The sequence below is a fragment of the Cololabis saira genome, chromosome 24, assembly GCF_033807715.1.
Source record: "Cololabis saira isolate AMF1-May2022 chromosome 24, fColSai1.1, whole genome shotgun sequence".
NCBI classification, from domain to species: Eukaryota; Metazoa; Chordata; class Actinopteri; order Beloniformes; family Belonidae; genus Cololabis; species Cololabis saira.
Window position 1 is genome coordinate 26,296,867 of NC_084610.1, and position 13,588 is coordinate 26,310,454.

The 13,588-nt window shown below is 33.7% G+C and overlaps 1 protein-coding gene across 1 annotated transcript; it reads right to left on the reverse strand.

Moving 5' to 3' along the window:
- Positions 1–608: 608 nt before the first annotated feature.
- LOC133425399 (E3 ubiquitin-protein ligase SHPRH-like) lies at positions 609–3,763 on the reverse strand. The gene is made up of 7 exons (XM_061716247.1): positions 3,512–3,763; positions 2,315–2,356; positions 1,979–2,067; positions 1,786–1,892; positions 1,571–1,676; positions 1,265–1,335; positions 609–1,163 (listed from the first exon to the last, which is right to left on the reverse strand). Exons 2-7 carry the CDS (start codon positions 2,347–2,349, stop codon positions 1,074–1,076), a joined length of 498 nt encoding a protein of 165 aa, XP_061572231.1. The 5' UTR covers positions 2,350–2,356; positions 3,512–3,763; the 3' UTR covers positions 609–1,073.
- Between the last annotated feature and the right edge of the window lie 9,825 nt (positions 3,764–13,588).

The window sequence follows — 13,588 nt, forward strand, 5'->3', positions numbered from 1 at the left end:
AGGTCTACAATTTTATCCCTGATGTCCTTACACAGCTCTCTGGTCTTGGCCATTGTGGAGAGGTTGGAGTTTGTTTGATTGAGTGTGTGGACAGGTGTCTTTTATACAGGTAACGAGTTCAAACAGGTGCAGTTAATACAGGTAATGAGTGGAGAACAGGAGGGCTTCTTAAAGAAGAACTAACAGGTCTGTGAGAGCGGGAAGTCTTACTGGTTGACAGGTGATCAAATACTTATGTCATGCAATAAAATGCAAATTAATTACTTAAAAATCATACAATGTGATTTTCTGGATTTTTTTTTTAGATTCTGTCACTCACAGTTGAAGAGTACCTATGATAAAAAAATTACAGACTTCTACATGCTTTGCAAGTGGGAAAACCTGCAAAATCGGCAGTGTATCAAATACTTGTTCTCCCCACTGTATGTGTACGGCGCGTCGGCGGAAGAAAAAAAAAAACAAATCACGCTTCCACATAGATATTGGCAGGTAGGAGGATTTGACAGATGAAAATACCCCGTCAGATCACGCTTCCACAGTGGAAGCGTGATCTGACGGGGTATTTTCATCTGTCAAATCCTCCTACCTGCTATCTGTGGAAGCACATATATATCATGTAGCACGATTTGGCAGATGAAAATACCCCGTCAAATCATGCTGTCACATACTGTACACGCATGTGGATAGAACTGCCTGTATCTCACCTTGTTGTGTTTCAATAAATTTTCAAACTACATATATCTATTTTTTATCACTAATTTCTTTTTGAAAAGAAGTAAATGCACATTTCCAGGAAGTATCATAAAGAAAAGGTTTATACAAAGTTTCATATTCATCAGATTTTCAGATTCATCTGAATGCAGCAGTAGTCTCGATGTGACAAATCAACCTGTGCATAAAAAGTGGATATGAGTGGATATGAGGGGTGGGGTAGTAGTTGGAGGTAAAATGAAGATGCAGCAGAAGATCAGCAACCTTGGTAAAGGAATCTGGAATTGTGATTGGGGCAGGCACAGACCCACAAAGACACTGCTGGCAGTTAAATATTCCTTTTTTATTCTGCATTTATTCAATCACAAGCATTTTGGACAGGTGTAATTTTCTTCGTCGGTGTACTTGGCGCATTCCAAATGAGCCCACCGATGACAAGTCCCACACTGCACCTAGTGAGACAACATAACAGAAACAATACAATTTAAAAAATGTAACATTCATAAAGTCATTTCACATAAAACAATTATAATTCTTTTATAAAAATGTTTACCATTCCAATCCCGCCGTGCTGTGGATCGCACTCCAGCAGGGCGCACACTATGCAGTAATCTTTTGCATCGCCTTGAAAAGAATAAAGAACCCTTTTTTATGCGTGTATTGACAGCAGTGTAGGCATCTCTGTTGTTCTTACATTTCTACATTTTGTAGCATGTGCACCTACAGATATCAAGCATCCATTATGAAATGTGTATTTAAAAGTACACTTTATTATGTGTACAGAAAAAAAAAGTAGTTGTAGTAGTCATTGTAAATACCACATTGTGGCAACTGATTATCCAAGCATTTTTACACTGACCCGGATTTTGTAGCAGGCTACAGGCAATCTGCTTCCTGTATTCATGCACAGCCTCAGCTGTGGTGACGACCTCTGTGGATTCTTCAGTGATGAAGTTTTCTGCAAACTGAAACGCAGTGTTTTTATCCACATTCACATAGTCACCAAGTTGGAAGAAGAGGACATTAATTTGGTAATAATGTATCTAGTCATCTATCCAAATGATGATTTAATACCTTCATAACCAAAACTCTGCAGCTACTGGCATCCTGCTGTTTATTGTGGTGCACAGTCTCCACCTGCCATGCCTCAGCCCCTTCTCTCCATCCTTTTAAGGTATTTCCTGGGAAACACAGAATAAGAAACAGTTAAGCATTTAGCCATACAAGTTCTTATTGTAAATCATTAATTTTGAGTAGTGCAGATTACCTCCAGTTGTGGAGAACTTTTCTTGAATAATAGTCCTCTTTCCCAAAGGGATCAATAAGGATGAGGGCCTTCTTGGGGATGTTGACAATCTTTAAAAAAATTCAATTTAAATTTCTGTAAGCAAAACAGTACTTTCTGAAGTCAGGTTAGCAAAAAAACTGTATAGGTACCGACATAACATAAGAATCCAGTGCACAGAAAAGTGGTATAGTATAGTATAACATTAAATCCTGCATATCAGAGCTCCTTTCTCTGCGTGTGAGTCCTTAGGTCTCCATCTAACAGGACTAATAATGGACCCTCTATGCTAACCTGGAACATGTTATTCTTACTTGCCTTGTGCTTTTCAATGAAGATGTGCAAATAGGCATCTATTACCTAAAATGTGAACAAAGAATGTCATAAAATTAAAACATAATACAATAGAAAGACTGCTATAAGCAGCCAAAAATAGCATATTGTATATCATGCACATATTATATATAACATATGACAGCAATACATGCATTATTATTATCATTATTATTATCATTACCATTGTTATTACTATTATTATTTTTGCACTACACCCCACCCTACTATTTACGCATATTTACATCTCTTATAGGCAGTACTCGAGTTGAGGGGGGATGAGGGGGGATGGCATCCTCCCCGAAATAAATACGGTCCAAATCATCCCCCCTGTAAAACTGCCATCCCCCCCCTTTCCATCCCTTGTCATTTCATCAATGAATGTGGTTTTACTGCTATTTCAACATTTAGAGTCATCACCAGAAAAATAACTTATTTGACAATTTTCACCTGTTTTAAGTACATTTTCACTTAAGTAGAAAAATCTGCCAGTGGGACAAGATTTATCTTCTCATTACAAGCAAAAAAATCGTGTTCCACTGGCAGATTTTTGTACTTATTTCAAGTGAAAATCTACTTGAAACAGGTGAAAATTGTTGTTTTTTCCAGTGATGAGTCTTGTTTTAAGTGTAATGAGATTTTTTTTACTAAAATGAGACATTTTAACTAGAAATAAGACAAATATTCTTGTTCTTGTGAGTTTTTGCAGTGATCCATGTTACTTATCCTGTGAAGGACAGAGTCATATTGATAAGTTCAGAAAAGTGTTTTTTATTGTTGTGTTTTGATGTATTTGATGTAAGCCCAGTGGATATTTAAAGCTTACAGAAGGCTGCATTTAACTGCTGCTATGTCATTCCTGCAGTATTTCTGCAGGTGTTTTGGTCACTGCTATTATTTGTAATAGATTATATTATTTGTAATCAGCACAAATTATCTGTCCCCATATGATCAAATCCACCATCCCCCCTGATTTTCTTTTACAACTCGTAGGCCTACTGCTTATAGGGCGTTGCAACACGGTAGTTTATATTCAATTAACAAAAGTCATGCAAAGGCTGGTCGACACGCACGCAAACATGAAAAACTACAAGAAAGTTGGAATTTGGTTGTAGGAAACATTAAATTAGCACGCAAACATGGAAAACTACAATTTGGTTGCAGGAAACACTAAATTCTTACCGTTTTCACAGTTTTCTTCTTAAACAGCTGTAGGACGATTCCGTGTTGTTTTAGTCCAGTCGACGCTGTTGACTGGTGCGCATGCGCATTGACGCAAAGTAGGACATTCATCAGATTTTATTAATAGATCCATGCATTCACCGGGTAGCATAATTTGACAGAACACCGGCGGCGGCGGCCGCTGTGGTCGCCATGGCAACGGAGCAAACTGTGGCAGCAACCATTAAACAATTTAAAACTATACAAACATCATAAAACAACTAAGCAACAGTATCATTCTCACAGGTTAAGTCTGTAAAGCCACATAAGACTGTATACTAAGATATTATAAATATAATATGTACGAAAATAAGTTTGTATTATTTTGACGGCATTACACTGTACTTCCGCTTCCGGTCTGTCCGCCGTCATATTCATACAAAAATTAAAAAAAGAATTTACAAAAACCAAATTTCGGCTGTTATTTCATTTGGTTGTTTGGTTTTTTGGTTTTTTCAGAAACGGTTTTTCCGTTTTGAATTTAAAAGGAAAAAACGAAAATGGGGGCGCTGTTTCTCTTTTTTCGTTTTTGGTTTTAATGAAAAAACGAATTATACTTTAATCCCCGGACCGTATTGGAGCCAATAATGGTGTTTTTTGTTTCTTTTAGTTGTAAGTTAATTTTGGGTGTTATTTATATACCGAGCCACCAGGGGGCAGTAATAACCTGGTAATGGGTCACGTCACGCAATTAGGTGATAAATAGACACAGGTGTGTGGGCTCAGCGTGTTTTGAACCACATGGAGAATAAAGTTTCTGACTGCACGTATGTTAAACCCTTTATTAAATGTTATATAAACTGCAAAGAAAACAACATCCCACAACAATAAAGAGAGAGAGAGAGAGAAGATCGGCGAAGCAACAACAAACAAACCATAAGGTGCAGTAAAGAAGTTTCATCTAAGGTTCCATTCACCACCGTGGCTGATTGGGTCACAACACTTGGAAACAGTTAGGCACCAAATATAATATATTTAATTTTCTCAGATGGCAAAAATAAGAGAGGGATTCTTTTTTTTCTCTTTTTTTTCCTCTTTTTTTCATCTTTTTCCCTATTTTTTCATCTTTTTTACTCTTCTTTTTTCCTCTTTTTCCCTCTTTTTAATCTTTTTTCCTCTTCTTTTTTTCCTCTTCTTTTCCTCTTTTTTCATCCCTTTTTTAATCTTTTTTCCTCTTCTTTTTTTCTCTTTTTTCCTATTTTTCCTCTTTTTTCATATTTTTCCTCTTTTTTCATCTTTTTCCTCTGTTTTCCTTTTTTTTTTCTCTTTGTTCCTTATTTTCATAAAGCATCTTTCTACAAAGAAATGTACGTTTACGTCTCATTTATTCATCCACACACCGCTAATATACTTGGGAAACAGTTAGGACCAAATATAATATATTTAATTTTCTCAGATGGCAAAAATAAGAGAGGGATTCTTTTTTTTCTCTTTTTTTTCCTCTTTTTTTTCATCTTTTTCCCTATTTTTTCATCTTTTTTACTCTTCTTTTTTCCTCTTTTTCCCTCTTTTTAATCTTTTTTCCTCTTCTTTTCCTCTTTTTTCATCTTTTTTCTCTTCTTTTTTCCATCTTTTTTCTCCTTTTTCCCATCTTTTTTCTCTTCTTTTTTCATATTTTTTCTCTTTTTTCATCTTTTTCCTCTGTTTTCCTTTTTTTCCTCTGTTTTCCTTATTTTCATAAAACATCTTTCTACAAAGAAATGTACGTTTTACGTCTCATTTATTCATTCACACACGCACTAATAAACTTGGAAACAGTTAGGCACCAAATATAATATATTTAATTTTCTCAGATGGCAAAAATAAGAACTTTATTGATCCCACATAGGAGTAATTCATGTTATATCAGCTATAGAGAACAAGGTAGTGCCGGAAAACTATATATATATATTGTTACATATATTGTATACATATCCCCCTCACAAAAATAAGAATCTTATTTGTTGTCTGAAAAATGTTTCAAATGTTATTTTATTGTCTGAAAAATGGTTCAAATATGTTATTTTGTTAAAAAATAAGAAAAATCCAAGGCACTCTTCTTCAAATATAAAAGAAGTAGAAGAGGACTTTTTAAAATCTTCTACATGAAATAGCCATTTTTATATATATATATATATATAATTTATATTTCTCTTCCTCCCTGCTGATCCAACTGTCTGCACCACAATCATCACAATCACGGCTTCTTTTTTGTGGTTCTGACTAGTTTGTGTTTTAAAATAACCGAGTCAAATTCCATTTCTCATCTGATCAACCTGGACAAATAAACTGATTCTGATTTTAGTTCAAATCAAATACTTTTTTCTTTTTTATCTCCTGCACTTGGTTTTTGTTCCAACAAAAACACACAATCATCAACAAATGTGACTTTTAACCACAAATCAATAAACTCACCCAGTTAAAATTCCCCAAACCAGGTAGAAAAGGCTTAAAAAATATGGAAAAAGTGAAGTAAAATACAGTCCAGACATAATTTCTTGCAGCCCCAAATATCCACAACAAATAGAACAAACAGAGAGTTAAACAAAGAGCAGGATGTAGGAAATAAATAACTCCACACTGCAGAGATGAAAGATCATTGAAGGAGGAGAAACTGACAGGTTCATACAGGCCCCGCCCACTCCCATACAAGCCCCGCCCACAAGGCCACGCCCACTGTCGGGATGATTGACAGGTAGAGAGGGAGCGCTAGTTCCAGCTGTGGAAGACGAGACTGTTGTTTTGCTTTTTAGTTTATTGGTCCTTTTTTTCTTTTTTTCCCTTTTTTTTAATCTTTTTTCTCTTTTCTTTTTCCTTTTTTCTTATTTTGTTCCTGTTTTTCTTCTTTTTTCCTTTCCTTTTTAATCTCAACATTTCCACTTTTTTCGCAACATTTGACTGTTTTGTTGGTTTTTTAGTTTAGTTTATTGGTCCTTTTTTTCTTCTTTTTTTTTTCCTTTTTTCTCTTTTTTCTTTTTTCTCTTTTCTCTTTTTCCTTTTTTTCTTCTTTTCTTCCTTTTTCCTTTCCTTTTTAATCTCGACATTTCGACTTTTTTCTCTAAATTTTGACCTTTTTCTCGACATTTGACTGTTTTGTTGGTTTTTTAGTTTAGTTTATTGGTCCTTTTTTTCTTATTTTTTTTCCTTTTTTCTCTTTTTTCCTCTTCTCTTTTTTTTCTTTTTCCTTTCCCTTTTAATCTCGACATTTGACATTTTTCTCGACATTTCGACTTTTATTTTGAAATTGTACTTCAAAATTATTCTCAACATTTTGACTTTTTTCTCGAAGGTCATAGTGGAGAAAAAAATCTTCCTCCTCTAAAATATTTTTATTTTTCTTATTTTTCTTCTTTTTGCACTAATACTCTTCCATAACTGGTCTTTTTTTCCGGCTTCTTATGGATTAATTAATTTTTATGTACAAATTAACCAGCACCATAATATGTTTTATTTACATTTTTAAACTCTTCACCCTGACTGGAGTCTCTGAAAATCCCAGAAAACAAGTCACTATAACTAACTAATTATAACTATAAAACTATAACTAACTATAACTATAACGTTAATTACAGCTGTCATTTGTCTATTATTATCTATTTTACTGTAGAATGAGTGAAAATAACCGAGTTAAATTCCGTTTCTTATCTGATCAACCTGGACAAATAAACTGATTCTGATTTTAGTTCAAATCCAATACTTTTCTTTGTATCTGCTGCACTTTGGTTATGTAACAACAAAAACACACAATCATCTACAAATGTGACTTTAACCACAAATCAATAAACTCACCCAGTTAAAATTCCCCAAACCAGGTAGAAAAGGCTTAAAAAATATGGAAAAAGTGAAATAAAAAACAGTCCAGACATAATTTCTTGCAGCCCCAAATATCCACATGAAATAGAACAGAGTTCAACATTAGAGCAGAGTGAGTTCAGGATGTGGAAACAGAAGTAAAGAACTCAGTTTGCAGCAGAGATTAAATAAAGGAGAATCATTGAAGGAGAAACTGACAGGTCTGACAGGTTCAGCAGGCCCCGCCCACTCTGATACAAGCCCCGCCCCTTAGCGCACAGGCCCCGCCCACTGTCAGAATGATTGACAGGTAGAGAGGGAGCGCTAGTTCAGCTGTGTGAGACGTCTTTGTTTTTTAGTTTAGTTTATTGGTTCTTTCAATTTCCACAACACAAATAACACAAAGTAGAGGTGGAAATCATCAGTGGAATACAAATATATATATATATGGTATATATATATATATATATATATATATATATATATATATATATATATATATATATATATATATATATATATATATATATATATACCAGGACCAGAACTGGTCTGAGGTCTGTAACTGCAGTAAACTAGAATGACATTGATCTGTTGGTAACGATCTGATAACTGACTGACTGTTAAAAGTCCAAACTGGAACTTATCCATAGCTGCTTTCTAGGACTTTATCTGATGAGGTTAGAAAAATAAAAGTTGTTATCGGTGTGAAAAGTAACCATGGAGACCAGAACCGTTTACAGCCGGGAATTTATTGATCCAGCTGAAGCTTTACAAGAATATCTGGAAACACAGTAAATACAAATACACTTACAAGGAACACAAAATGTGCAAAAATGTGCACATACTAGCGCCTTTAAAGGGAGCTAGTATGCTTATTAAAGGTAATTCACAACGCGACGACTGTTGGTACCAGAAACGGTTCACAAATAAAATTAAAAAAAAGTCCAGGCAGCAGCAGAGATCCAGAAACTACAGACGAAAGGAATGTTGAGCCGCATTTTGTAATAAGTTATTACATTTTTCATTTGGTGCGTTCGTGCGTTTTGTCCTACTGTCATGTCGTTCGTTTTTTCGTGCGTTCGTGCATTTTTGCGAGCGTGCGTTTTGCGTTTGTTTCGCTCTCTTGAAGGGAGCAGAGAAAATCTTACGTTTGGCTCTTTTAAGTTGTTCGACGAACAATAGACGACGCAGCAACTGTTCGGCATTAATGTGGAGTCTGCTTTGTTTTCACCGGTTAGGGGGCGTGGCCTTTTTCGTGACGTATGGTTACTGTCTACACACTTTCTGTTTGAGCTTTTGTTATTGCACTAAAAATGTGCATTATTACATTAGAATGGATGATCTGCTTTATTTCTATTGTTTTATGTTGATTTATACCATTTTAAGTTAAGCAGGACAGGTTTCTGTTTAAGAAAGATATTTATTTTATTTATTCAGTTCATTTTGTTATTTTGTATTAAAGTGAACTGCTGGATAATAATTTGTTTTCCATGTTGTTCATGTCGTTCAAAAATATTCATCTAATTCAACTCAGGTTCGTACGTACGACGGAGTATTAGGGCCAAACTAAGACAAAAAAAAATAGAAATTATTAGAATAAAGTTGTAAAAATTACGATGAGAATAAAGTCATAATATTATGAGAATAAAGTCATAATATTATGAGAATAAAGTCATAATAATATGAGAATAAAGTCGTAATATTACGAGAATAAAGTCATAATATGAGAATAAAGTTGTAAAAATTACGATGAGAATAAAGTCATAAAATTATAAGAATAAAGTCGTAATATTATAAGAATAAAGTCATAAAATTATAAGAATAAAGTCGTAATATTATAAGAATAAAGTCGTAATATTATAAGAATAAAGTCGTAATATTATAAGAATAAAGTCGTAATATTATGAGAATAAAGTCATAATATTATGAGAATAAAGTGAAATAGATGATTTATAAACCATTTATTGTAAACACGTTATCTACTTTATTTTTGGTTTTAAATAAACTGCAACAGCAATTTGAAGTGGAACATCAAAGTTCTACAAAAACTAGAACTATAATTAAAATCACTCAACTTAGATAAACAGAACCTCGTCAATATGTGTATTTATGTAAAAAAAATAAAAAAATAAAAAATATATATATATACATATATATATATATATTTTATTAACTCTTGGGCCCCCCCCACTGGTCATGTTCGAAATAAACAAAATAAAAATATATGTATAAAGTGCGTTATAAATAAAATGTGTTATTATTGCTAGAGAGAGAACATTGATCTGATCTCACAGTTTCAGCCTCTAAATCTTCATTTATGCTCCTAAATTACTGCTTTTATCTCTCAACTGTGACAAACATCCAAACTGGATTTAACTCTGGACTTTGTCCTTATTTATTAGAGGTTTGATGACAGTAAAAGTTACTGATGTCCTTATTTAATAGAGGTTTTAGGACGTTTCCTGGGCTTATTTGTTGTTCAGTCTGGTTCAAAAGTCTCTGGAACACAGAACTGAGTGTCATCAGCGTAACACTGGTACTGTATGTTGTTTCTTTTTTTTTATATCTTTTTATTTCACAAAAGAAAGACAATCAGAAACATTCTTAATGACGGTAGGTCTTACAATTTTCTTTTGCACTGCAAAAACTCAAAATCTTAACAAGAATATTTGTCTTATTTTTAGTTAAAATGTCTCATTTTTAGTCAAAAAAATCTCATTACACTTAAAACAAGACTCATCACTGGAAAAAACAACAATTTTCACCTGTTTCAAGTACATTTTCACTTAAAATAAGTAGAAAAATCTGCCAGTGGAACAAGATTTTCTGTATTGATTGTTGAACAGACGGACAGACCATCTTTATATGAATTGTTTTATTTTTTTTTTGAGAAAGGGGCTTGGCATATAAGGCTTTCTTCTTCTTGCCCCTTTTCCATCATGGAATGGAACATATGTGAACTATTCCCATGATATGGAATAAATAAAAATGAAATGAAAATAAATATACATATAATTGAGTATTATATCACTATATAGAACAGTTATTAAAGTAAGTATGTGTGTTGTGGCGGGGTGCAGGATTGTGGCAGGGTGCAGGATTGGGGCGTGGTCTGCAGGGGAGAGAGGGGGAGTGGAACACAGGTGATGCAGCTGGAACAGCTGATGGTGCACAGGTGTGTCTAATCACTCTCTGTGTATTTCAGTAAGTGTGCGGGCCCTGGAGACGGAAGAGGACGGAGCTGCAGGAGCTTTGCTGCAGGAACAGAGCTGGAAGTGCTGTGGGAGATCTGTGCCTGGCTGAGTCCGAGTGCACGTCTGATTGTAAATAAAATAGTCAAGGGTCAAACTCTAAGATTGATAACTGCTCACGCTTCTGGGTAAAGTTATTAACCTTATGTTTTTGTTAGAAGGAACCCCTAGGAGGAATAATAGGGTGTTTCATCTTGGATTGTTTTGCTGGTGACCACTGGAGGTGCTGTAACATTCAAATACTCCATTCATGCATATGCTCACAATAATGGTCCAAATGTACAGTTTATGTGCAAAATCTTCAATGTTCAACATTTTATATTTAGGGAAATGGATAAAACATCAATTGAAAAACATTTTTTTTAATCGTATTGCTATATTTTGTCCAATATTGGTTAAAAAATATGACTTTTTTATAGGCGTTTTTTTAACACACACATAATAACGAAAAAGTTGAAATTTCAAGAAAAAAAGTCGAAATGTCGAGAAAAAAAGTCCAAATGTCGAGAAAAAAGTAAAAATGTCGAAATGAATGTTGAAGTACAATTTTGAGAAAAAAATCAAAATGTCGATAAAAAGTAAAAATGTCGAAATGAATGTTGAAGTACAATTTTGAGAAAAAAATCAAAATGTCGATTAAAAGTCAAAATGTCGAGCAAAAAAGTTGAAATTTCAAGAAAAAAAGTCGAAATGTCAAGAGAAAAAGTTGAAATTGAGAAAAAAAGTCGAAACTTTTTTATTGGCGTTTTTAACACACACATAATAAGCATCTTTTTTTCTTTTTTTTTTACAGTGAAACACATTTTCTATAAAATCCTGTGTCAAAAACGTCCATAAAAAAGTGATATTTAGTATCCAATATTGGCTAAAATATTACAATATGATTCATAAATTAAATTCAATTCAATTTTATTTATATAGCGTCTAATACAACAGATTAAAGGCTTTTTACTAAAAAGACCAAAACTGACCATATGCCTGAATGAGAACTTGAATATTCTAGCACCTCTAGTGGTCACCAGCTAAAACATTCAAGATGACAACAGCCCTAAAATTCCTTCTAGAGATTTGTTCTAACAAAAAAAATAGGTTGTCAAACTTTACCCAGACATGTGAGCAAAAGTCTTAACGGAGGCTTTTTATAAAGTTGCCCCTTGACTAAAATAAGAATTCTCCTGGAAACCCGGTGTCTGCTGTCCTGTCTGTGACCCGTAGCAGCGAGACATGCTACATGTGTTTTATAAGTAAGTTTATTGAAACTCTTTTTTAAACATGCATGTTTGAAAGAAAATCTCAAATCAAAAATTAAAGTTTTCTGAGCTTGTTTGTTGTTCATTCTGGTTAAAAATGCAGATATTGTTCCGTGACTCTTTCCATCATTTAAATATGTAAATGTAAGTCAGGTTTACCAAGAACTTTAACATCAGTGGGTGAATGAAGGAAAATGGATCATGTTTCATTTCATGTTCTTGGTTTCATAGCTGGTCGTGTGTGTTTTAGTAAATGTTAGTTTATTCAGTAATGTTTTAGTAAATGTTAGTTTATTCAGTAATGTTTTAGTAAATGTATCTAATTTATTTACCGTATTTTCCCGAATATAAGACGACCCTGATTATAAGACGACCCCTTCTTTTTCAAGACTCAAGTTTGAAAAAAGACTTTTTGAACACCAAATTCAATTTGTATACAGAAAATAATGACAGTACATCTGAAACAAATGATTATAACAATATATTGGAGAGAAAAAGCCTGTTATTTTGCCTCATTGAAATCATTATCTTGAAGTTTGCATCATAACTTCTCCTCAGCTGCCGGTTAGCCTGCTGATCTTCCACCCTCTTTTCTCCAGATTGTCCCTACGTTTCTCCACTTTCTGTTATCTCTTCTCTTATTTTCTTCTCTTTTCTTTCTTATACTATTTTTTTATTTTTCTTCTTCGTGACGGGGGTTCGCTTTGTCCTGAGGAGTTAAATTCAGCATTCGCTTTAAAGATATCTGGCGCCATCTAGCGGTGTAAATGGGTATAACGTCTAGACCCCGAATGTAAGACGACCCACTTTTTCAGTCTGATTTCAATGCAGAAAAAACACTGTCTTATATTCAGGCCAATACGGTAGTAACGTTTTAGTAAATGTATCTAGTTTATTCAGTAACGTTTTAGTAAATGTTTCTAGTAGCTGGGAGGGAATCTGTCAAAAATCATAAAAATCCTGCACTTGTTGACAGGTTTCTGATATTTGGCATGCTGTTAGTTATAGACATAAGGTTTTCAAACAAACTGTGACGCCCCCTAGTGGCCGGTTTGCAGAACAAATGTCTCCAAAGGTCAAATCTCAGCTTCTCTTAGTCCTAGATTGTTGGATATTGTCACTTTTTCTACCTTTTTCGTGCTAGGAATTCAATTCTGAGATAAATTTCCTATTACAAGGTCATGTTGAAGGTCAAATTTAATTTTTAAGGTCATTTTTTGCCCAAAAACTCTAGAATTAAGTCACATATTAAGATTATAAAGGATCTAGATAATATTTTCACCACCAGTTTTCTGTTTATTGGACAGGTCATTATCACTGTAGTGGCTTCATTCATTCATTCATTCATTCATTCATGCTGAAGATAAACAATAACCTCAGAACTAAATCAGAGTGAAAGAATAGGATTTTATTAAAATAACACACATTTAGAATGTTCTGTAAACCGGCCACTAGGGGGCGTCTCCATTTGTTAGAAAACCTTATGTCCAAAACTAACATGAATTCTCTCCCAGCTGTAGTTTTGTTTAGAGATGTGTAGAAAGTCTATGTCAATCCGTTTTAACATTTAATGGCTAAGTTTAACTATCCAGAATTAACATTAAAGATAAAGATAAAGATATCTCCAATTAAAATTAATTTCAAGATATGTATAACTTATTAGGGCCAGACAAAAAAAATTGGAAATTACGGGAATAAAGTCGTAAAATTACAAGAATAAAGTCGTAAAATTACAAGATTAAAGTCATATTGTTACGAGAATA